This window comes from Uloborus diversus, chromosome 3 (genome assembly GCF_026930045.1).
Source record: "Uloborus diversus isolate 005 chromosome 3, Udiv.v.3.1, whole genome shotgun sequence".
Classification (NCBI taxonomy): Eukaryota; Metazoa; Arthropoda; class Arachnida; order Araneae; family Uloboridae; genus Uloborus; species Uloborus diversus.
This window is the reverse complement of record NC_072733.1, coordinates 162,188,518-162,215,485: the sequence shown is the minus strand read 5'-3', so window position 1 is coordinate 162,215,485 and position 26,968 is coordinate 162,188,518. Positions and strand designations below refer to the sequence as shown.

Genomic DNA, 26,968 nt, shown 5'->3' with positions numbered 1-26,968 from the left:
CCAAAATAAGACCCCATAACAGGGAAAATACCACCCGAAATACCCCCCCCCCCCCATAACAATTTCGATGGGGCAGTGCGCCATGACCTCTCCAAGGTGGGTACCCCTCTGCATCTATGTGTTTAGTAGTTGTCCCCTCCCCCCAATCGGGAGCAGCACCCAGGATACCCCTTGAAATTTCTATGGTACGGTTCGTGCCACGATCCCCCTTGAGTGGGCACTCAAGGGGGTCAATTAATATGTTATCAAAATTAAGGTAGTTAGTACAACGAGGGGGGCTCCGTAGCTCTGTGGTAGAAGCTTCGTCTCCCAAGCCGAAGATCGTGGGTTCGATTCCCGCTTGTGCCTTGAGTGTTGTAAATCTTTCCTGTGTGTGTGTCCGGAGGCAAGGCGCTTGGCACGCACGCAGTCCCCTATCTATGTGAAGCTGTCTAGCTTCTAAATAAATGGATAAATAAAGTGCAACGAGTGGGACTTCAGAACAGACAGCATGATTGAAATTTTTAGGGAGAGGAGGGTTTGGTAAAATTGTCTTTGTCGTGTTTAGGGGATCTCATTTTGGGGATGCATTTGAGGATAAGGGGACGTCATTGTTCTTGAGGGGGAAGAGGAGCATCTCTGATTTAGGAAAGATTTTTTTGGGTCAAATGGAATTTCATAAAAAATGCGAAAAAACTGTAACGTCATTTAGTTTGTTTTATTATAATTCAAAATATATAACTTTAGAATACAGAACGAACCAGTTTATTTTCTTAAACTAATTTTCATTTAATGATGTTTACCATTCTTGAAAATACCAAATACATGAAAAAAAGTACACTTAAAATCGGAAAGAACATTCTCCTTCAGGAAGTGTTTCCAAAAAGGAAAAATAAACTGCAACTGTATTGCTTATGGTATCGCACTTTTTTTTTTGGCATCATGTTCGTCATGTTGATAAGAACTCGCCTTGAAATAGATGAAGTCGCCAAAATGGTAACCATGGACCCAGGATCGTTCCTGCATTGACCGACGTGTGCTATGTAGTGAAGGTAGTGGATTGGGGGTTTTATAAGATAGTATTTTATGAATTGTTTGTGAGAGAAAATTTCAAAAGAACCAGATTTTATTTCATTTCGCTTATTTAAAGCTCTTTCCTGAAAATCAACAAAGAAAGAATGAGTATGTATTGTCTCAAACGTGTGTTTTCTTATTTTTGTGGTACTGCGTGCATCAACGTCTGTATTGAAAGAAACGATCTAAATAGAATGTATCGGAAATTTAGAAGTGTTTTCTGAGCACAAAATTTTCTGCCGTACTTTAGCGAGTAATAGAATAACCAAGAGGTTAAATTTATTGCAGTTTTATTTTTTGTTGTTAGAAACCTTTTTCTTTTTTGTGACATCTTAAACTACTTTTGAAGTGATTACTTTTTTTAATTTTGCTTCTTTTTGAATGAGATTATTTTAAGCCAAGTCCAAACTAATGTCATCTTTTTGAGTATTTAATGTATTTAAAAAAAAAAAAAAAAGAGTTTTCCTTTTAATTGCTGTCCAGAAATTTTGTATTTTCATAATTAAAAGCTAGTTGCACTAGAAGGATATGTACTAGCAGTGCTCAAAATATGAATGCAGATCAAATAGTGTCGCTACTGTGCTACCCTCTTTTAGTGTACCTCAAAAGAAAATTTTTTTTAATGCACAATGTGTGGGATGTATAGAGTTAATGAAAAAAAAAGAAGAAAGAAAATAATTTTGTGTTACCTTATTTATTACCCTATTGTATTTTATTAGAAATTTGACATTCTTTAGGCTTTGGTAAAACAATTTCAAAGAACTAGAAGTTTGGTAATAAAAAGCAGTTGTTAGAAACTGCTTCAATTTGCTTTTAACACATTTCTTATTATACTTCTTAGCTTCAAATTTAATTGATATATTTGGTTTGACACAAAGTACTGATTCCAAGATAAAAAATAAATAATTTTTAAAACATAAATTATTTGCATAAATATGGGATAACTTTAGGACTGGGGGGCTAACTTGGGACAGTGTGTAATTTTTAATTTGCGATATTCCCTGTGTGGCACATTGCTTTGGTTCAGTCTACAACCACGTGTGTTGAGTGGACCTGTATTGTGCTGCTACCTGACAGCAGTTGTAAGAACCCTAGCCCACTGCACTCATTGTAACAACAAAGCTATTCTTTCCGCTTGTTTTTCAAAATTATGCTTTGAGCGAAACTTTGGTTTGTGTCTCAAGAACTGTGCATGCCAAATTACATTCAGATCTGCACAGGGGCGGACTGGCTGACTTTGGCCCAGTCGGCAAAAGAATATTTTGGCCCACCTCTGTAAATTAAAAAAGTTAAATTAAACAGTGCTGTAACTTGATTGGTCCAAGGTCAAGCAAAGACGTTAAACTACCCCTAGTTCCTATTTTCCTTTAAGTTTCCAAAGCAAGTTTTATAATTCAAAAATAAAAAGAACATTATGAAAACAAAATAAAGCTAGCATGGACACATTTTTTATGTGGCTTGAAAGAAGGATACTAATGGTTACAAGTCTTAAAAAGTACATCTTAAGGTTTGTATACTAACTACATAGGAAAGACATGAGGAAAGGTTGAAATCAGGTAAATTTCTCCGAAATTTTTTTTCGAAATTGGTAGAGGTTTAACAAAACAGGGGGAAGGGGCTCTAGTTCCCTTCCAAGTAATATTTTTGAAATTGATGTCAAAACCCCAATTTTACAATTTTCGGTAACGTAATGAGAAGGAAAAGAAAGGGTTCCTCCACGATTTTTTTTCTTCTTTTCCAAAACTGAAGTCCATTTTGTTCTATCTTTGTTTACAATAAAATATCAGGTGCTCTTCCCGGCAGTTCTCCAAAATGTGAAGGTTTAGAAATACAATTTTAGGCTACCCTTGGTAAAATTAATGGAACAAGGAAGCATCGGGGCTCTGTATAAAAAGTTTCAACGTTGAACTATTAAAAAATGCAAATCTATCTTTGGTCACGTTAGTGAGAGAAAGAGGCTCAGTGATCTCACTTGGAAGCATTTCAAGACTGAAGTCTACTCTATCCAATTTTAAAGTACAGTAGGCGCCGCTTAATGTGATCACGGTTAATGTTATCATTCGCTTAGTATTATCAAAATTAGGAAGTCCCGGAACACTTCTATATTACCATGTGTTAAAAAAATTGGACATTGTAATTAGTGCCTTCGTTTATTATCACCTTTCCATAAAATTTCAATTTTTTCCCCTTTTTTACTTCCTTTTACACAGAAGATTGTATTGTATTCGCGAAAAAATTTTCACTTAAAAATCGGCCTTAATTTCCATTTTTCTCACCCCCAAATAAATGTTGATTTTTTTTCGACCTGATCACATATGTGGATATATGCCTACGTATGTACAGACACCCGAAATATCCATTTGACGACCACTGAGTTAATTACAACGAATTTTCTCGTGACGTCCGTATGTACGTATGTATGTATCTCGCATAACTCAAAAACGGTATGTTCTGGAAAGTTGAAATTTGGTACGTAGACTCCTTGTCGGGTCTAGTTGTGCACCTTCCCTTTTGGTTGCATTTGGATGTTCCTAAGGGGATCTTTTGCCCCTTTTTGGGGGGAAATCATTGTTAATTTCGATGTAAACTCAAATTGTGTTATAATTTGTAGGACACTTGGCAATATATCGCCAGACTTTTGGCCGCCAAGTTTTGTCGCCAACTTGGCGACAAATTTGGCGATTTTTTTTTCTTTAATTTGGTTTCAATTTGTCCTCTGTTGGTGATATTTAGAGAGTAAACAATTGAATCCCATTAAAATATCCAATAATGGGGAAATGATGTTAAATTGGAGTAAAAGGAAGTCATATGATGCACACATCAGCTCGTTTCTCTTTAATCAACAGAAATACAAAGGCAAATCCTGACACGTAGTTTCCAGGAAAACAAGTTCCCTTTTTACCAGTAAAGCAGAAGAGTTTTCTCCCTGCTTACACTGAAAACTTCACTTTAAATGGTCAAACATCTAGGAAAGGCGCAATGATTTAACTATCAAGGGGAAAAAATGACATTTTAAAACGCTTTAACAATTTCACCATGATGAGTCACGGAAATGCTGCAGGAGAGCTGATGAGTGACAAGATTGAAAACGAAGTGAAGCCAAATGAAAATTTAAACAACAAGCAAAACCATGCTGGAAAACAGGGTGGAGTTGAATCTGCTTTGAAGCTGTAGTGTGCGAATGTCAAGGAAAAGGATGTGCAAGTAAACGGTCCGTTAATGCGACAATAAGCAGAAGATCTTGCTTTTAAAATAGACAAAAAAGACAGACTTTGTAGCATCGGACGGATGGTTTAATCGATGGAAAAAAGAGCTATTCCATTCTGCTAATTTAGTAATTTATAATTTAAAACATTCAGTTGAGTCATTGTAATTTTAATTTGCAACTGTAAAAATCAATGCTTCTTTAAAAAAAAATCATCATTTTGTGCGTCCTGGATTATATTCAGATATTGTTATCAAACTACATTTGTCCCAAAGTGATCACATTAAGAGACGCCTACTGTACATTTAGCTACTATAGGGAATCCAGCGACTCCCCTTTAGAATTTTTTGATATTGAAATTTTAAAAACATAATTTTATAATATGTTTGGAAACATTAAGAGAAAGGAGACAGGTTTCCCTAGTGTTTACTCCAAGATTTTTTAGGAGGGTTCCGTGCTCTTCCGCTTTTAAACTATCTTTTGAACCTTAACTTAATCAACCCTCCTCTCCCCTTAAAAATTTCAACAAAACTTCACAAAAGCAAAAAATTTTTTGCAAAGTAAAGATTCACACAAGCCTGTCCTTGAAACGTCATTCCCTCGTTTCAATTGTTTATCTACAAGAGTCTGATTATAATATATGGGATTAATTGCAACATAATTTTTAAAACTAATCAAAAAACTTTTCAATATTTCAAAAAATAGTTACTATCAAAAAAACTATTCCAAAAAGTTTTAAAAAAAAGCACCTTTTTTATATGACAAAACTTTTGTCAAAAAGTGCCCTTTTATCTGAAAGCGCACTGCCCCTTTTTTGATCTGGTTGAAACATTAGTTCCCTCTTGGCATTTTTTTCTGAAGATGCAATCCATTTTTGGCTTTAGTGCAGATAAAAAGGTTACAGAGTTCTCCCATGGAAAATTCTATAAGTGAAATTTTAAGATATCTTTAGCGACTTTAAGGGAATTGCGCAGGTTCGAAGACTTTGGAAATTTTTCAATATTTAAGTCAAAAAACACAATTGAGAACCTTGAGAAGCAAGAACCAGGTAAGTCAAGTTTCACTCATGGGTAAGAACAACCAATAACATCAGTGTCCAATAGAAACTCAATTATCTTTCCCACATTATTTATTACAAAGCAGAGGTCTGATCTCTCATTTGTGAACCATTGTTGCACCAATTGGAACATCTATATAGTCCTTATGCAAAAATGAAATAAAAAAAAAAGGATCTACCTGGTTCTTGCATCAATGCTTTGAATTGTAGACTAATATTGGTGACTTAAGGAGAAAGCCTTGACATTACCAAAAGTAGTCATTAGACTCTTCTCCCAAGTTTTTCGAATTTAACATATTAAAAACGCGACTTTAGGCTTCAATTAGAAACGATGATAGACACAAGGAGTGGGAGGTTCTGGCTTCTCAAATCTTTAATCATATAATCTTTCTTGAATGTCAATTTCAAATCTTTTAAGACAGGGATTCTCAAACTTTATTGCATACTGACCCTTAGGGTGCATCAACCCCCCCTCCGGAAACAAATTGCTTTGTACCTAGTCTAAAAATGTTCCATTACCCTTAAAACTTCTCCATATCAAATATTTTTGTTTTCCTAATAATTTTAGGTGTTTCACGCCCACTTTGAAATTTCAGATTTTCTGCCAAAAATGACTAAAATCAGTATTTTTCATAATTAATTATTTAAAATTTTAATTATTTAAGTCTTAATATTCAGTAAGAATTAATTAGGTAAGTGTAAAAGGCAAAATGGATCATAAAATCATTTAATTTCAATAATTAATACGGGTTTTGTGCTTTTTAATCTGCCTCTCCGCCGATTACAGCGAAATTAACTTTTGCTATAATTATGTGGCAACATTGAATAGTGACTACAACTTCAACTCTGTTTACAAAACAGTGCATTATCTGCTTTTGCCAACTTGTAGTTTTTCCTTTAACTCATTTTTTTACTTTTAATTTTGAGTCATTACTTAACTTTTATTTTGTTTATTTTTTCTTTTCATTCTAATTTGAAAACATTAGTCTAAATTTTTAAGTGTTCTATTTTGCTTGATTTTACTTCTGGTTTTGATTTGGAAACTCATGCCTTGATTTAACTTAGTTTTTGTTCTGATTGCACAATGGACACAAGATCGTCGTCGCATATTTTTGGTCTTGGCGGTAAGATAAACAGTGACGATTCAAAAATAAATGGCTCCAAGCTTCCTACTAACTTGCAAGTTTTAAGATGCATGATGTATCATGTTGAAGAAGGTTCTCATGAAAACAGAACTAAATGGGAATCTTCAAGACTAGTCTTATCACAGGTAAAAATCTTTTACGAAAAAGCAAATATTCCTATGATTAGTGAGCTAAAAGCCTGTCAAAAAATTATTAAACTTCTTGATGACAATGTTAAGTTGAGGGCTATACCCCTTAATCGAAGATCTTCGCTCACCACTATGTAAAAAGTAAAACAAATGGAAAATAAACTAACCTTAACATTTCAGTTGTAGCCTGCTAATGTAGAAGAACTAATGAAGAACAAAGAAGATATTTTCTTTCTTCAGTCGATGAAAAGTGATAGTATGGCAACTTTTGGATCATATGATAAAACTCTTGGAGATAAAGTAAAAAGACAAGAAACACGGTTGCACCAACAGGAAATAAGAAAAGCAAAGATAAATAATAAAACCAGTTTGGATTCATCATTAAATGACAGTCTTACTTCATCTGATTCTGATGAACAAAACATAACAAATGACATAGAAGGTGCTGGTTTTGAAGGACCCTTGACAAGTTCTAAAAGCCATCATCGCAATAAGAGAACAGGAACAAGTTTATTCATCCCACATGATGTAATGAAGAAACCTAATCTTGTTTCACTTGCAACATGCTTAAATATGAGTCCAGCACAACAGGCAGCTTATACAAAGGCACTAGTTACAGAACTAGGAGGTGAGACATCTGCCATAGCGGCATCTTATGCAACAACAGATACATCAAGAAGGGAAGTTGCAATGGAAATTTCAGGAGCCTGTAAAGAGCAGTGGTGCTTTCCTGAGCCATCTTCGTTGGAGCTGTCCACCAGGCAAAAAATTCTTGGTGTGCCAGCATATCCTCTAGGAACTGATCGCAAATGTGGTTCAGTCATTGCCAATTTAATATATGAGCATCTCATTTCTTGGAACTGCACACAAACAGTTGTAAACATGACATTTGATACAACTTCATCGAACACAGGCCATAATACTGCCGCCTTCGTCAGTGTGCAAAAGAAGCTAGGACGTGCACTTCTTTGGTCAGCTTGCCGACATCATATAGGCGAAATCATTTTGACCCATGTATTTGATGATTTAAAAATAGAGGCTTCAAAGTCTCCAGATATATCCCTGTTTAAACGATTCCGTGATAATTTCGATCATCTTGATCTTGATCATAGCCAGTTGACTCCACATGTCACAAACTCACTGAATGAAGAAGCAAAACACATAGCTACTGGTCTTAAAACTAATGCAATCGAGACAGCAAAATGTGCCTTAAATTCTGAACTATGTATAGATGATTACATGGAGTTTGCAAAACTTTGTATACTATACCTAGAGTCTCCGAATATAACACAAGAAACAAAGTTGAATCGCCCAGGAGCCTTACACAAAGCACGGTGGATGGCTAAACTTTTATACACAATTAAGATCTGTCTTCTTGAGAAACAAATAACACAACTACCTGCAGGCACTATAGCTTCAAAGCAACAGATTATAAAACTGCGCGACTTTGCAAATTTTGCCACTCTTATATACAGCTCTTGGTGGATAACCTGTAATTCTGCCATAAATGCTCCTTGGAATGATTTACAAATGCTTTGCTCTCTAATAGAATATAAAGTTGTCCATCCCACCATATCCGACAGTGCAATCAGTGCCTTTGCAAGTCACTATTGGTATCTTACAGTTAAGAGATGGTGCCACTTGCTCTGTGGTGCAACAAAGTTCCGGCACAAGAACAAAAAGCCATGGCTAATGCACTGCTAGCTACGAAACCAAGTTTTACCAATACTGGTTTTAAGTTGAAAGGTAGATATGGCATGGGTTTTGGGAAACCGAAATTTCCAAAAAATGTCAACATCAATACAAAGCTTTCTGATTTAATTGGAGCAGATTCTTGGTTTTTGTTTTCCTTGTTGGAATTGGACTCTGATTTTTTAAAAGAAGAAGTTTCAGTATGGCAAAATAATACATCCTACATCGCAGCCTTTACGAAGTTAAAAGCACTAAATGTTATCAACGACTGTGCAGAACGTGGAGTCAAGCTTAGTAATGACTTCATCAAGTCCTCAAAGTCTGAAGATCACTACCAGCATGTTGTGCAAGTTGTTGAACAAGATCGACAAAAGCGAAAAAATCTAAGAAAATGACTCAAAAATTTAAATGAATCAAGAATGAGTGCTGACAAGAATTAAAATAAAGATCAAAAGCAATTAGTGCATGTACATCTGTTCTTTTGTTGCATCCTAAATCACTCAAATGTTTTTATGTTTGTTGGAATAGATATTTATTTCTTTTTTCCTCATTAATGCGGTTTTTTTATCAATTTTTTTTATTTTGGAGGACCGGTGGACCACATAGATATTATTCAAAACTCATGAAACTTTATGTTCATACTTTTTTTGGCATTTGGAACAAAAATAATATAGTTACAAACAATTTCTAGAAAGTTTTTTGAAACATGGGGGGGTTTGATGCACCCTACTGACCCTGTTCATGGACCTATGTTCAGTGCGGACCTCTGTCATTAATTAGAGTGTGTTGATACTTGTAGTTTGTAGATAATTGAACTTAATTAAGTTAACCGTTACAAATAAGAGGGAAATATCACTGCTTAAAGAAGAAGGTAGGTACTTTACAATGATTCCCTTTATTTACAAATTCCAGAGTTCAAAAATCAAACTGAATGGACAGAAACTAATAGAATTCAAATTCAAAATTGAATATCGAATTAACAAAAAGAGTGAGGCTGTTGTAACTGCCACAATTTTAATGAATTGGGTTTAACTTTTGATTGCTGGAGTCAAATATCTGGATCAGTATCTATACAGTTTTGGTATTTAGTTTTAGTAGATGCATATGTAGGAAATCCAAATCCACGCCAGCAAGTTGTAGCAAATGGACAAAAGGTCTTTGCTTTTCCAATTTTTTGTTTTATGGATGAAGCCTATAGGGGTAAGCAAGGATTGACAAAAATTGTAAATTCTTAGGAGCAATATAAAAAATTTTGTCAACAAACAAATTTTTCCACAGAGTTCATTGGAAAACTCGAGAGTTGATCCTGAAGAACTAGTCGCCAAGGTATTTTTTTAGTCTCCCTGGATTTCTTTCTGGGGGTAAAAGTATCGTGGAAGATAGATTTGAAGATGAAGTTTGAAATTATGTCCATTAAACATTCATATTCACATAATGACAGACTGCATGTTTCTTTCTAAGCACACTTCTGTTCAAAAACCTATGCACTATGCAGAATCTTTTAGCATAGTACTTTGAAATGTTGGTAGGTAGTGCTTAAAGTACAACTCTATACTTCAAAGGTAAAAATTTCAGTATGCTATTACGTCAGATAAAATCAAACATATTGGTGCTGAAAAATTTTTGATTGCACTTCTCAGATTGCAAAGCTTAATTTCTACCTGAAACTCAACTTAGGCTTGTGGACACGATTAGAAAAGTTGCACTTGTTGGCCCGGGCAGAGCCGTGTCCAAGGGGAGGGTTTTAGGGGTTAAACCCCTCCCATTGGAGAAATAATAAAAAAATAAATGAAGAATTGTGCATATTTGACTTAAAATTAGCTTTAATGTTCAATTTTGTGTACAGAACTTTTTTTAAAAAGCATTCTCTTTGAAGTTGCCTGGTAACTTACGACACTGTCTTCTCTTAATCAACTAAAATCATATTTTGGAAAAACAGAGATGGAGGAACAGTTGAATGGGCTATCAATACTTTGTTTAATATTGCTTCTCATAAGGGGTTTTGATCTGAGGCGTTTCACAAAAAGCGATAACTGTTGCCACTCCGTAGATGCATAGTAATTGCGTTTGTTAATGTAATTGACATCTGCATCAAATCTCTTCCTATTTAGTTTGCTAAGCATTATCTTACAATATTAAAACCTGAAAACATATGTTATAAAAGAGTTTGAAATTTTCTCAGTACTTGTTGCAATATATTGCACTGTAAACAGATAATAGGTTTGAATCTAAACAAGCAGTAAAATGGATAAATACTGAGGTTTTCTTGCCCAACCAGAAATTTTCATCTGGGAGGTGGGGTTCATAACGATCCTTACATGTACAATACAACCTCATTTATCCAGACTAGATAGGACCAAAGGCAATCCTAATAAAGGAAAGTCGTGATAATAATCAATAATATTCTTAAATATGCAGACTTATCTTTTATTGCACCAAGAAACAATGCTTTCGAACAAAACTATATCATACCATTTTTTCTCAATTACTTCATCAGTTATAATTCAGCTGCAATAGTATTGGGCTGACATCCAAAGTATATCATATTGTTTGCTAAATTAGTACTATACTTTATTGTACGTCCTTCGCAGGAGTAGTATGCTTAATTGAAATGAAACTGAGTATTTGGCGCATTTAAACTTCTCTTCTTGAAATCATAATTTTAAATTATTATTTACGTAAATATATTTTTTCTACAAATTTGATCCGGATAAACAGGCGCTGGCTAAACGAGGTTCTGCTGTGTGTAAAATACATTAATAGAATAGATAGTATATTACTTAAAACCTAATCTTCTGTGAATTTGAACCATCCCCCCTCCCCTCCAAACTGCTAAGCCCCTCATTGTGACCTTAAACAGTGAAGAATTATTTGCACACTAAAGTATGTTTTCCTGACAATGCAACTAAGAATGAAAATAATTGAAGCCAAAAGCTGGCCCGTCATTTGGGAGATCAGGGGGGTCAATTGCTACCCATTTCCCTGGATTTTACAAACACAGGGATATGCCATCCTGAACTCGCTTTTAGAGCAATCTTGGGAACAGGAAAATGGTGAGTTTGGAGAAGTAAAACGGTGAATTTGGAGCAGCCTGGAGCAGTAAAATTGCAAATTTGGAGCAGCTTGCAGCAGCGAAAAGTTAAATTTTGCATCAATTTGTCGCAACTATGTATATTTCACGCACAGAAACATGTGTGACATGATAAAATGATAAAAAGGGAGATTAAGGAGATGCAAAAAACCGTAACTCCAACACTCCAACTACTAATTGAAGCTCTCTCAATTACATTTATTTATTTGTTTATTTTTATTTTATTTTATATTTATTTATTTGTTTATTTTTATTTTATTTTATATTTATTTATTTGTTTATTTTTATTTTATATTTATTTATTTATTTATTTTCTTTTTTCTCTAATATTTTTCACAAAAAACAAGCCATGTCCTGCTCTACTTTTTTCTTACACTGATTTAAATTTAGTTCACATATTTACTTTGCTTAATACATCACTGCTTTTGTTCACATTTAAGTTTTGGTGTTTGGTATCTATTTTTAAATTCTGTTTGCTTTTATGTAGTTCATACATATATGTAAAAGACACAAGATATATATACATAAAACTCAAAAACATATTCAAAAAGGCTAAAAAAAAAAAGCAAAAAAGAATAGTTAAATTTAAAAAATTTACCTCAAAAAATTACAAGTGAGTTTTAAAGAGCTATTTATTAATCTTTTTTTTTTTTGGTACCTGTAAGTTATTTACTAACATTTGACCTTATACACATAGTCATATATGTTACATACTAAGCTACTTGATTAACAAATCTGAAGATCAAGCAAAGGAAACCATTAAAATATTTAATTTTTAACTATTTGATATTTAATCACAAAATTAATAATGAAATTACAATGGAAAAAAATGCTTTTGAGAAATGATGTCATAAGAAAAGGAATTTTAAAATACATGTGAAAAAATAAAAATAAAAATTTTGAGGCAGGTTCAGAATATGGAAAGTAATGCTTGAGTCTCAGAAAGTTTAAATGTCTGCATTTTCATCGCCAGAGCATTAGAATCCCCCGATTTTTGCTATCGTGTGTGTCTCCAACCAAAATTAGGGATCAATTTTCTGTCCTAAAATCTTAAGAAACCCAAGATTAAAAACTGGTGAACAATATTAATTTTTACACATGGCATTTGCTTAGATCAATTCGGATGCAACTAGATTTGACATTTTTGAGTGGGCGTGGCAAGACGAACTTACAAATCCTCTTCTTCTGAAAAAAAAAAAAAAGATAAGAATGGTTGAAAATAATGGTCAATGCAAAATTTTTCAACTCAAAGGAAACGATCACATAATAAATTAAAATGATTGAATTTTTCAAAAGCGGATGCAATCGGATTTTGAAATACGCAAAAAATTGGGGCTATATAAAAAAATCGTAAAAACAAGCTCCAAATGCCTAAACTTGATGATAATCTGAAAAAACTGCCAAATATGCTGAAGGAACTGCAACATTAAATGCAAAATCGCACTTTTGGGGCAAGTTTGTCCGATTTTGGAGCAGAAAAGTTCATTTAGCAGTCTTTTGGAGCAGTTTGTCGCAACTGGCACATCCCTGCAAACATGATGAATTTAAGCATTTTTGTACATATTTTGTTATTTTTTTTCAGATAAAATGTATCGATCAAACGCTTTGCCCCTCCTCTTCAAAACAAAATATTTTGAAGTGACAGGCCTGCAAAAACCCCTCCCTTTATGAAATCCTGGACACAGGCCTGGGCCCGGGCCCAAGTCTGAAGATGGCCCGAGATTTTTAAAATAAGAGTTGAAATATATGTAGGGACGTAGGGGTGAATACTAGAGGAAGGGGGCCTATAAAAGTCATTTGTGACGGGCCCCAAAATTTCTGTGCACGTCCCTGGCCCAACTCCTGTACTATGTTTCTTTTTTTTTGTTTTGTTGGGTTTCAGACCCCTTACATATGAATAGATGTTCTGAAGAATATACATAAGGGCTCCTGCACTTTTCTTTAATTAGAAATTAAACCCTGTATAGTGTAAATTCAAAATATTATTGTATACATTTTAAATTATTTATGTAATGTTAAAGTCTATAAAATGCAAAACTTCATGTTCCAAGACATGCATTTATAATTCTCTTCTTTAAGCCTTCATTGAAAATAGTTTAATGGTTGTGTCCGTTATATGCCCATGTGTTGGCAACAATTTACCTATTCATCCCCAACATGAAAATTAGCATAACACTAGATAAACTTGCAAACATTAGAAGGAATGTTATGGTAATAATTAAAGACACTTTATTTTTCATTGAAGATCTTCTTTTCTATTTCAAGCTTATATGTCATTCAAAAATTGCATCTCATTTGCTTTGACAATAATCTTCGTTATTGCTATATTTTTAGCGGATGAAGGAAGGCAAAAGACTTTTTCTGGTGATTCCATAACAAAAGTAACTGTTCATCATTGTGATAAACTGAAGTCAGAAATTTTATTAAGACAACCTGTAGTTTGCATGCATGTAGTGGATGCTGAAAATGGATCATACATCAAAAAATCTCAAAGGTAATTTTTTATTGTTATTCTGATATTGTAACAAAATTGATTAAAATCTTTTTTTTTAATTTTTTTTTAAAATCTTTTGCCGTTTATTAAAGTATTCTGTACTTTTTTTCTTGTAATGAAATGTTAAAATTTTCTTTTACAACATTAGAGACCGATCTGTAATGTCTTTTTATGAAAATCAAAGAAGTGATCTTGATTACATCATGCCAGTTATGACACAACCTTGCTCAATTCAAGGAGAACGGTTTGTACTTTTCAGAACTTATTTGTTTAAAACTCTTTTTTTTTCTTTTCTCTCTCTCTCTTTCTTTCTTTTTGTATTTAGCAATAAATGACTGTGGTTTTAGTTTTGGATAAAAGTAAACATTTTGAAAAGTCATTATAAAGTCTTGTTCTAAACTTCAAATGTGTAATTAATGTATTTATTTCTAAAAGCATGTTTACATTCATTTGCCTGAATGTATGTTCATCCTTTATTTGTATTATATTAGGTACTGAAGACAATATGGTAAGTTTTGCACTCGATTATCCTTGGTTAAGCTTTAATCTTGGAAGATAGTACTTGTCAGTGCCACAGCTCAGGGCTACTGCTGCACAGGGTGCTGCAATGCGTGGCAACCTTCAAAACGTTTGTCAATTTTTTCCCATAATTAATCAGAAGAAAAAGTAAATACAGGAGATAATCTTATTCAGGGCTGAACAAGAGCCAAGAGGAGCCCCTTGTCATTTTTGTCGCTGGACTCCTCTCCCCTCATAAAACATATAAGGTTTAAACTACTCTGATTTTGAAATGCCCTCCCCCCTCCCCCCAAAAAGGGCTGGGTTCCTTGTATCCGACTAGGCAGACATGGCCTCTTGCTGGCCCTGATCTCATTGTTTCTTCCTATGTCTTAAAATTAAAGAGCAAACCTTTTTTTTCCAGTAACTTGAAAACAGTATCAAGTTTGGTTTTAGCAGAGACTTCACTAGAGATGGAAAAACATAACAACTTTATGGCAAAACTAGTCTTTTTATATTCAATGCTCAAACAAGTGGCAATTCATTTTGCTAATTTCTCAAAAAATTAATTAGATTGATTATGTTTCCCTAAAACTTGTAAATAATTGATATTTTCTCCCTATCCAGTATTTCCCATTGAAAACCAATACTTATAACATGTATTATAACGTACTTATAACATGTGTTGTATATAACATTTTTTCGTCTAGTGTAAAGATTTGTCCCTACTGTTTTGGATTCCCCATTTTGGGCTCCAAACTTAAGCATCCCTAATGAATTTCAAACCAGACACCATTACCAAAGTAGGAAGGCTTGCTACCATATGGTTCTTCCAATTTTTCAGCAATGCAGTTAGCTTCACTCTTATTATCATGGCTTTCGTTGCTTTCTAGTGTATGCAAAATTTCATTCTCTTTTGTTCAAAATTTTGAACCAGTGTATTGATTATCTGTGGTCAACTAATACATTTACGCTAAAATATGTATTTTATTTTGCTAAATGAATTTTCACGAGCTTTTGGGCAACTTTGAAAATTAGTATCATTGTGGGTTAACTAAACACTATATTTCCAAAAGTTACCAGACACTTTCGATATTAGACAACTTTTCAAATTTATTAAAATGAACTTGAGAAAGTATTTCCTCATGCACTTGAACACTTTCCCTTTCACAATTTTATAATCAGCTATAGAATGCAACTTAAAATGAAAAGGGAAAAATCAGTTGATGTCTTGAGAATTCTAAGAAAAAAAAATGTATCAATTCTTATAAGCTTTTAGTACTTTTGGGGGAAAAGTTGGGTAGTCCGAGGAATGATTTAAAATTATTGATTTATGTCATAACACTAGGCACAACATAGTTAGGCTGAAATAACTAAAAGTTACAGCTGTAAGTTAGATTTGCGCATTTATTTAGCCTAAATTACATTAATTGAACAAAACTATAGTTATTTATGATACAAACTGCCAGTGGTGATCTAGGGCCAGACAATCTGGGTGACTGCCCAGGGCCGTGCATTGACTCATTATTATTGACCTGCTATTTTGAGAGTTAATTCCTGTAATAATCAATTTTTTGTCACTTGCGCACCTTAAGAGAGCAAGTTTGATGCAGTTCAAGACTCTTTTTTGAGTATTCCCCTTAAAAAATCTTTTTTTTTTTTTTTTTTTTTTTTGCAGAGGGATATTAATTGGGAATCCTTTTTTTTTTTTAAATGGCCTGTTCACTTTTTGATCACTTTTGATAATGAAAGGTTATAATTCTCAAAACTGTATGAAAAATATTTGATTTATGTGTTTAATATAATTGGAAAAGTACATAAGACATGATTGGAAAAATACATAACTGAGCTTTTGAATCATCTTTTTTCAGACATCAATCAAACACTTCAACAAATATGTATAGTTTATTTCAATAAATTGTAACCTGCAGCTTGATGCATTTATTTTGTATACATTCTGTCTAATATCTTTGACTGATGCATTTATTTCCTGTTTTTAGATACCATTACCTTAATTGGGAAGAATCATTCATTTTGAATGAAAAATTTGATCATATTTTCAAGAAAGACATGAATACAATTTTATTTTTTGAAGTAAGATAATCTTGAATTTTTGTGCTCCTTTTTATTGAAGTACCTTGTATGAAAAAGTCTATTAGAGTTCTAAAAAGTTTATTTTTGTTGAAAATGCTTTATTTGAGTATTCTTTGCAGAATATATTAACATTTGAGAATTGTCATGGCTTATGTAGTGTTTTGCTTCTAAGTGGATTATATATGTTGTAAGGGACCTAAACTGAGATTTTAATTAATGATTGTACCCCTGTTTTTTAGTGATTCCATTGGAGGGCTACAGGCTCATTTTACCACATTCTTCTTTGAGCAGTTATGTGTGTACCTATGCCATGCCTTTATAAATTACTCATATGCTAAGGGAACATTCTTTCTGAGGGTTGAACCTAGATAACTAGAAATGTACAGAAATTACGAAAATTCTATTTAGTTTAAACTAAATAAACTGTAACTGAAAACTTATTAAAAAAATTTATGTATGTTTGGCATTTGTTTAATAAGTATTCTACATTATTATTGTAATATAGTTTAATCTCAAGTATTTAGTTATTGCATCAAGTGTTACTTGTATATAATTGTAAAAGAACGTGAGTTTAACTTTTTCAAAAAATTGTCAGAACTTCTCAAGATACTCTAGATGTTGTTACACTAAGCTTGCTCCCAAAATTCATCTTAAATAAAATATTTATGATACATTATATGATAATTGTTTTTTTACAAAGAAAATTGTTTTATAGCTGTTTATGTGTTACTTTTGTATAGACAGCTTAGTATTATTTTCTTTCTCTAAATTTTTCAAAAAATCTTTGTGTGAGTAGTATGTATTTCCAATGTCTATGACTATGCTTTCCATGATAGGTAATAGATTTGATGTCTCAGCCTTATATTGGCAATGGAAGCAGCTTTGTTGGAATGAAGAAAATTGCTTGGGCATTTCTTAAAGTATAGTACAAATATAATTATATCCCTCCTCACTCTTTTTTTTTTTTTTTTTTGTGAATTCACCATTTTATAATACTAAATTTCTTTTTGAAACAGATTTTTGGACAAAATGATGCTTTAAATATTGGATCTAAATTGCGTTTGCAATTGTTTAAAATATATCCTTCTCAAAAGAATGCAAAAGTTTCAAAAATAGAGGTATGTGTAATAATTACTATGAAAACTGGTTAATTTTCTTATAAGTGTTCTTCATTGCTAAAATATAACAATGCTTGTATTTTTTTTCCTTTCATAAAGTATTTGGTAAACTTTTTTGTTCAGTATTTTTTTTCTTTTATTATTGAATATTACATAATACCTGTGCTGCAGTGCTTCTAAAAGAATAATTTTGTAGCATATTATTCTTGCAGACATTTCTTAGCTTCTCTCTTTGCAATTACCAAATTGATTTTGTATTAATTTGACCTTTTCATCATTTTGAAATGCATGATATTGGCTGAAATTTAAAAAAAAAAAAAAATTAGGAGAAGGAAAGACTCCCCTCCAAGTTGTATGTGTAGAGCAGATCACATTTTTTGGGAGGAAGGAAAATAGCAATATGTTTTCACTTTTTTGCGTCAACATTTTATATTCTCTCCTTCATGTTTGATGTCTTACTTTGTTTACCATAACTTTGTTCGAATTATTAATAAATGCTTACTCTTATTCCACTAGATTTATTCAAGTATTATGAAATTTAATAAATGCTTTAAATCCTCATGCACACTCATTGTATATGGGACTCTTATGAATCTTTTGTCGGTAAAAGTCTCCCATCCGCAATTTTTCAAACACCCAATTATGTAATACCCTTGTTTCATTTATGAATATATGAAGACATAGATTGCACTTTTATATATTGAAATGGAATTTTGAAGATTTCTGGAAACAATATTCGTGTAATATTTTTTGCTCAGTAATGTGTATCTCATGATATTCTCTTCTTTATTCTCCAAATAATAGACTTGGTAGCTTAAAAAACCTGACTAACTCAAAAATTGGTTTTTAAGCTTTCAAAACATTATATCCAATTAAAATTCAAATACTAGTAATAATAATTTGGTAAAAACATCATAAATAAAACACAAACACTCTACATTTTTGCACTCAGTAATTTATTATGCATTTTTCATCCATAAACTAACACCTATTGCATTGAAATTCCTTGTAAGCCTTGTATGATAAGGTTACCAAATAGTTAAAATATGAAAGTATAAAATTATTGAAGTAGAAGTATCACAGGGAGATATAAAAAAGCATTAATAAGTAAACTAAAGTTTTATTTCATTTGTTTATGTTAATCATATTTTAACTGAAAAAAGTGAGGACAGAATCAGTGAAATTGCATTACTAGTTCTAAAGTTTTACAGACTATAATTGCTATCTAAATTGTATCAGGAGCAGTATAAGCAAATTTAACTCCAAGTTATAGCAGTAGAGAGTAAATTAAATATGTAATTTCCCTCCACTTGTATTCCTTTTGTAAAAATAATTGATTACAAACTAGGGGGCTATCGCCCCCTGCTCGCTAACGCTCGCCAACCCCCGGAACTGCTTATGCAGTTCCTTCGGATCGCAAAGCGATCCGAGCTCGCTACGCTCGCTCACCGGTCACCAGATATTGGTCTAGCTTTATCTGTATTTAAAAAAAAGGTAGTTTTTCTTTTTAATATGAATATCATAATACTTATGATTTTCATACATTTAAAAGGAGATAATTACTTTGACATGCAACTCGTGCATTGGATTATTATAAAGCAAAAGTTTGCAATTCCATTATCTTTTGAGAAAAGTATGCAAAGGAACATTTTTGTACTAAAATTACAAACATAATGTAATCTTTGTTTCCTACATTTACTGAATGCAAAAGAAATTGCAGTGAAAAAAACCCTACAATGTTAACACACTTTAAAACATTTCATGGTCATTAACTATACTATGTTCAGTGTCAAAATATGTGTATGTATATGTTTTAAAATGTCTAACAGTTGTAAAGAGCAAGCAACTTCTGACATTCTCTGAAAGCAGTGATTTAGTAAAAAAAATTTTAGAATGAGTGTTTTAAGAGTCAAGAAACCAAATCCAGTGGCACGACAGTTTATGGGGGCCAAGGCCTACTGTAACCATCCCACTTCTTCTGACCAAGGGCTCTGGGGTGCTAGGCAGATGTTCCGGTTAAGAGGTCAGCCTAACGTGGAACCCCCAGGGTTTAGTTCCCAAGCATACTTGGTACTCATTTTATCGACCCAGTGAAGGCACGAATCATGACCAACCCTGAGATCGAACCCGGACCTGCAGCGTGAAAGGGCTACCATTGAGCCTCTGGGCTTCAGAGCACTTGAATATAATTTACGAAGAAGAGAGCAGTGGGCTACGGAGTCTTTAGAAGAAAGATCTGAACGCAGATTGGTCAGAAATGCTGCCGATACGCTAAGGTGCACAAATGCACACCATCTTCAAATCGAAAGAATTCCGCAAGTGTTTCCGAATACATTTACGGATTGATCATGCACTTTACTGGAGAAAAAGGGTTGACCTAAGACTGATAATTATAAAACTGGAGGAAAATATTATTGTAGCACAAAAAAATTATTGATTACTATATAACACTAATATTTGTCATACCTCGGATACCATTTATTTCATTCTATAGCAACGTGCATTTTAAATTCAAACGTAAACAATTTTCCATTAGATTAGCCTTCCTAATGACTATAAATAAAGCAGAGGGTCAAAATGATTTTGTGAAAACATATTAGCAGTAAAATCAGGTTTCACGATTCAATTTGTTGCTTTACTTTACCACTGTGGTTCAGTTCTTAACTTCAATGCCATTGCAAAGGTATGTGAAATGTTTTGCTCTTCAGGTCTTCACGATTCAATTTGTTGCTTTACTTTGCCATTGTTGTTCAGTTCTTAACTTCAATGCATTGCAAAACTAAGTGACATGTTTTGGCAGTGAGAGTTGTCCAATAAATTCATTTAGTCTATGTGGAATAACATAATACAGTGAAGCACGGTTTATAGGTTTCTCTTCTATTCGTTTTTATTAATTATACGCGTCTTCTAAATTGTCGCTGGAGGGTGTAATATACATTTTCTTTACCAATTATACATTTTTTTTCATTCGTATGCTTTTTTCATAGTCCCTTCAAAAACGTATAAGCAGTGCTTCACTGTATATAAAAAAATGTGGTTGGAAAAAAAACTTCAGTATTGACAGGGTGCAGTTAGTTAAGCTTGACCACGAAAAGAAGGCGGATGACCTTGAAGGGAAACATTATTTGCATCATTTGTAATCGGTAGAATCTTCCAGAAAGCACCAAATAGTAAGAGGCATGGTCTCGTTAATCCTATATATTCCAAAATAATAACAAACAACCTATCACGAATGATGCAAATGATGTCTTTGCATTGAGGTCATCCACCTTCTTTTCGTGGTAAGCTATAGCAGGGCTGTGAAGTCGGACTGGTTTTATGGTAAAGGAGTCAGAGTCAAGGGTTTAAAATTTCAAGAGACCGAGTCAGTAATTTTCTCTCAAAATTCGCAACTCTGCCAATATTTGTGGAGTCGGACTAATTTTGGGTAAAGGAGTTCGAGTCTCTAAAAATCTTGTAGTCAGAGTAGGACATTTTTCCTCCGACACTGCAGCCCTGGTAAGTAGGGAACTTTATTTTTTGTAAGCAATATGGTTAAGGGAAAAACCTTTTGACATCAACATTTACTTTGCAAACTATTTTTTAAAAAAAGAAGAAAATCATAATACTTCTCTGCATACACAATAGCAAATTTCTGGGTTTTCAGATACTATGACTCTTGAATGTCTTACACATGACGTCTATGACTGAAAAGTGGTTTTGTCAAATCTAAAAAAAATGTATCAAAAGTTTGACCCTGTGCGTTATTTATAGTCATTAAGAAGGCTAATCTAACAGGAAATTGTTCACGTTTGAATTCAAAAGGCACGTTACTATCGGATAAAATTAGTGGTATTCGAGGATAAGTATCAGTGTTATTATTAGCATTCTTATTTTAAATAAAATAATATTTTCCTCCAGTTTCATTACTATCACTATTATTTCAACTCTTTTCTCCAGTAAAGTGCATGATTATACCGGAAATATGTTTGAAAACACTTACAGAACTCACTCGATTTGCAATTCGCGGTTCACGGCGTGCATTTGCGCGCCTAATCCTATCGGCAGCATTTCTTACTGATCAGTGTTTAAATCTTTCATCTAAAGACTCCCAAGCACACTGCTCTTTTCTTTATAAATTATATTCAAATGATCGAAAACACTCATTCAAAAATCAAATTCTAACGCTAGACATCTAACGCTAGAAGCAAGTTGCAGCACTTGTAAACAACGATCGTAAACAAAGCGAATCGTTGCCAACGGAGAGAAAGAAATAAAGGCTCGTTTTGCGCCACGCATAAGCGTTTTATATATATAGATGATTATTTATTTATTTATTTATTTATTTTTGAAGTATGATGCCTCTATTTTCTTTCTATAAGTGGTATGGGAGAACAAGAGGAAAAATTATAGGATATATCCTACCAAAATGAGATTGTTGGTAGTTCAAATGAATTATATTGCATGATATTCAATTATCATTGTTTTCCTGCTTGAAATGTAGTGACATTTCAAGTTTATTAGTTTAAAACTTTGTTCTGTAATCTGTTTCTTAAAAAAAAATTAGAATATTTTTTAGCTAAAAAACTCATTTACTTTTAATGTAGTTTAGTACATAACTGTTTGTGAGAGAATGTAAAATTAAAACATTGTAATAACAGTGAAAACTTATTGCAAAACACTGGGATAAATTTTGGCACATTTATTCTTTTTTAGTAGCTGAGCATTTCACTTTTTAAAAAAAATAATTTTCTGTGCTTTGAAAGCTGTTTGTGTATGCACAGGTGTGCACAGAGCTTCAGAAATGGAAGCACCATTGTACCAAGGTGTTTAGGTAATGCTCTGAAAGCCCCCCCCCCCCTTCCATGTGGGCGCCCATAGAAAATTTTACAAATTAAGAGTAGAAAAGCATCTTTAAAGCATATGAGGTATGAATTAATCAACCTCAGCATGTAAAAAGGTTTGCCAGTTTTATATTAATGTTTATTTCTTTCAACTAATGAAGGAACCGTGCTACCCTTGGTGACCTCTATGCCCGCCTATATGTATATATGTGTGTGTGTGTAATTTGTCCTGACAAAAGCTAGCTATAATTTAAAAATTTTAATGTATGCATAGGTGTACAGCTGGTGGAGAGAATCGCATCGAGTTCCTCTACAAGCATCTCTTTGTGTAACCATTGAAGCTTACCACACTTTTGTTGTTAATCCTGCTCTGAGATCAATGGTACCATTGCAACAGGTAGAGCAATCTGTAAAAATATTATTCTTATGCCTAATATTGCTAAGTAAAAATTATTTTTATGATTCAATTTCATGTTCTGCAATAATTTTATTTTATAAAATGCTGTTTTATAAAGTAACACAATGTTATATATTTTAACATAAATATATTTCGGAGCATAGAAAATTAAAACTTTATATAATTTTAGTTTAAAAAAAGCATGCATTAGCAATTAAATATACAGGGTGTTCAAAAAGTCCTTGACACATTTAAAAAATTCATAGAAAACCAACAACTTGTAATGTGAATTTGCGGTTTGCACCATAATACTTCACAGGTTCAAGAGTTTTTATGACATCAAAAAAAAAAAAAAAAAAAAAAAAGAGAAAAAAGAAAAGGGGAAAAAAGAAAAAGAAAACAATATGCATTTCGCAGCCAGGGTGTCAGTATATGCTATGCTTGTAATTCTTTGTTTAGTAATTTTCATTCCTTTTTGCGTTTTCCCAAGTAAACAAAAACGACTTAAAAGTAGAATTTTAAGCATAGCATATATTGACACCCTGGCTGCAAAATGCCATTTTTCTTCTTCTTTTTTTCCCCTTTTTATTTTTTTTCCCTGATGTCATAAAAACTCTTGAACCTGTGAAGTATTATGGTGCAAACCGCAAAATCATACGACAATATGTTGGTTTTCTATGAATTTTTTAAATGTGTCAAGGGCTTTTCGGCCACCCTGTATTTCCTGAACAGTAACTAATTACACTGGTCAACACTCAAAATCTATCCTAGTTAAAAGTAATGAATTCTTATTTATTTCAATGTGACACAAACAAATAAGATGTATAAACTATTTACTTAGCTCTCATTTCCTTGATAAATAGGAAGTACCTTGGACAACCGAGCCTCGCTCTGCTTTAAAAGTTTTTTTTTTTTTTTTTTTTTGTCAACTGGTGTTTTTCTAAGGTTTGATACTTTTTCACTGTACTTGAAAAGCATCACGTTAACGAAATATTAAGGTTCACGCCAGTCGTTGGATATGCTTCCAAAAAACGAGAGATATACATATAATCACTTCATCAGCATTATAATCATTTCAGCTATAAGAAGTCTACTGCTGAATATAGGCCTCCTCTCCCCCCACAATCATCCACTCAGGGAAGCTCTGAGCTGATTTTCTTATACATATTTACCGCACGGTACTACCAAAACTAAGACCAAACATTGCGATAATAAATATGAAAAAATTGCTAGGATTGAAAATACGCCATGACCATCTTATAACACTAAAGTACCAAAGAAAGATTCTGAATGCAGTTAAATCAACATTTTGCTTTAAACTATCTGTTACATTTTTGTTTCCACTCTACAATTTTCCTGTCATTAATTCAAAGATTTTGAACTAGGAGCCAATTTTACTATGGTGAAATTCAGTTTTAACCAATACTTCCTTCCATACTATGTTGGGATTTACGATTTTATCCCAATCAAGATTTTCACTTGGAATAAGCTCTTTTAGTGTAGTTGGTCACTTTACGCCAGAAAATGCTACACACAGCATGCTATCCATAAAAACTGATGATCCACAAACCACACCAACAAATTATAACAACAACAGTCTTAACAAAATATAAACAGTTTCAAGACATTTGTTTTTTCGAAATAAAATTTAGATGTGTGGTTTAAAAAAGATATAAAATTATTTGAAATGTTAAAAAGGAGATAAATAAATAAATATAAATAAGACAGCCAAGCAATAGTTTTGCTTCAAAAAAAAAAAAAAAAAGCATTACATCGACTTACATAATGCTTTTTAATTTGTTTTTAGCCAAGTGCGATTGAAATTAGCCAAAGTGGCTAATATCAACGAAACCTGGCAACTCTAAGCAAGTTTAAAATTTTAAAGCAAGAAGGGACAAATGTTCATTGTTATGGTTGCAAATCGGCTGCCTTATGTGTCAATTCACAATTTTATTCAGGGCTGAACTCAGTTAGACTTTATATTAAAAAACTCTTTTTTGTAAAAAATCGTGTTTTAACAGAAAAATGCTGATGCAGATGAACTTAAAATGCTAAACTACAATTAAATCCACAATTTCATCCAAATCGTTAGAGCCATTTCCGAGATATGAAATATAAATATATATACATACCCACAAGAATTGCTCGTTTAAAGATATAAGATTCATTCCATGATAGGGATAAATTTTGCAATGTTGACACTTTACATACCAATTAAGTTGTACACCAACAGTTATGTTGTAATATTTCGCTCAGAATACACTTTTCTCGACTCACATCTCGACTTTGTTCTAAGCAATTGTGGTGCTGTGAGTGACAAGTACCGGCAGTGCTTTTATCAGGACATTTCAGATGTGGAAAAAAGGTTTCAGGCGAGGTGGAACTCATCTATGCTAGTTTCCAACTATGATGACATGGTCTCCTGTGGGCCTTGTACTTGCACCCAATTAGAAAAAATTTTACGTATTATTAAAAAAAGAAAGAAATACAGGAAAAGCGCCACTGTCTCCAAATTTGCCAAATACAGTGAAGCACTGTTTATAGGTTTCTCTTTTATATGTTTTTATCACTAATACATTTTTTTGAATTGATCCCTACAGAGTTTAATACTCCTTAACCTATACCTATAATACGGTTTTTCATTTGTACGCTTTTTTCGTAGAGTCCCTTCAAAAACCTATAAACTGTGCTTCACTGTATTTAGACAAAATTGCCAAATGAGGAATTTTTTAGACTATCACAGTGACCTCCCATTGGGGTGCCCCTGAAAACAGCATAAGTAGCGCTTTATTTGCCCAGGTGTTGATACCTTTCAAATTCTTCTTATGATTCATTCCACAGAAATGTCAACCTGTAGGCCAAAACTTCAAACTCAATCGATATTAATGTGTCATACATAATTTTAGTGAAAACATTCGTAATTTTCGAATCTCGTAAAAGGTTTTTAAGATGGATGCCGTGTGTAGAATAATTACTGCTTGAACATCTTTAAATACAACATGTAAATTTTAACTTTTAAGCATTCAAGAAACATGACCTGTAATTTTTTAAGCATGCATTTGATGTAATTATTTTTTTTTTTCAGTTATTTCTTATCTTTTGAGGTTTCATTTTCTTTAATTTATTTCATTGAATTTTTATTTCTTTCTCGTTGAGCCTAATTTGAATTCTGTGTTGAATGGCCTGTTACGTTCGTCACAAAACATCGTATTTTTCCTTCCACACTTTTTATAAGGCTATAAAAAGAAAATTTTTGCTTTATTCTCTTCCCAAAGGCTACCTAGATTGCCTTTAAAATGTTAAATTTTTATTAAATTATTTAAACAGTTATCAGCTTGACGAACGTAACAAATTGATTGTAACCAACATAATAGCTTGAAACAAACACTGCATCTTCAAACGTTTAGTTTAATAAGAGATAAATAAAATGTATATTTTGAATTTTTTTTTTTTTTTGAATGTCACTGTATAATATTTTGTAATTTTTGCAACAATTAACTCCGTTTTTTAACACATATTTGTGAAATTTTCTTGGGCTATTTTATGGAAAAAACGGCCAATCAAAAAAAAAAAAAGAGTTAAAGCAGAACAAGAATAGCAGGTAAACAAAAAGAAATGACAGAAAAAACTGCTGAGTGTATGCGAATATTACGGCAAAAAAAAATAATAATAAATAAATACGTAAATAAATTTGTTTTTAAAAAAATCAAGAAGATTGAGGAATCAAAAATGAGATCAAGAGATAAGAATCAATTGATGGCTGGCAAGTAAGCTAACTTTGTATAGATTTGTAAAATAATGCAACTTCACCTTTTTCTCAACATACCAAGTTTACAGATAGATTCTAAAAACATGATCTTCCAAGTAATCCCAGAAAAAATAAGCTCTTATATGTTTTCTTGCCAAATAATAATAATAATAATATTGGAATTACTGTGGCAGAAATGAAAGTCAAAAGTTCCTTTAAGAAGCCTTCTTGAAAATACAATCCTTACAGCTGATTTTATTTTCGTAAAGAAAATTACATTTCTTGATAGTTTTCTGGAAAAAAAAGCTCCACTTGTGGGTGATTAAAAAAAAAGTGTGTTGTAAAGACTCATGATAAAAGTAAAATTTTTATCTTTTCTTCTTTTTTACATTCACCCGTCATTTCACCTGTATGTTTTCTCTCAT

General features: G+C 32.7%; 1 protein-coding gene across 1 annotated transcript in view; it reads left to right on the top strand.

The window, feature by feature from the left end:
• Window positions 1–1,026: 1,026 nt before the first annotated feature.
• Window positions 1,027–26,968, top strand: part of LOC129219024 (jouberin-like) — a 26,422-nt gene continuing 480 nt past the window's right edge. Inside the window, exons 1-7 of the mRNA XM_054853343.1 lie at window positions 1,027–1,161; window positions 13,706–13,865; window positions 14,014–14,109; window positions 16,364–16,457; window positions 17,294–17,377; window positions 17,474–17,575; window positions 22,673–22,795. Coding sequence (XP_054709318.1) covers window positions 1,158–1,161; window positions 13,706–13,865; window positions 14,014–14,109; window positions 16,364–16,457; window positions 17,294–17,377; window positions 17,474–17,575; window positions 22,673–22,795 — 663 coding nt within the window. The 5' untranslated portion in view covers window positions 1,027–1,157. The remainder of the gene's footprint in view (window positions 1,162–13,705; window positions 13,866–14,013; window positions 14,110–16,363; window positions 16,458–17,293; window positions 17,378–17,473; window positions 17,576–22,672; window positions 22,796–26,968) is intronic.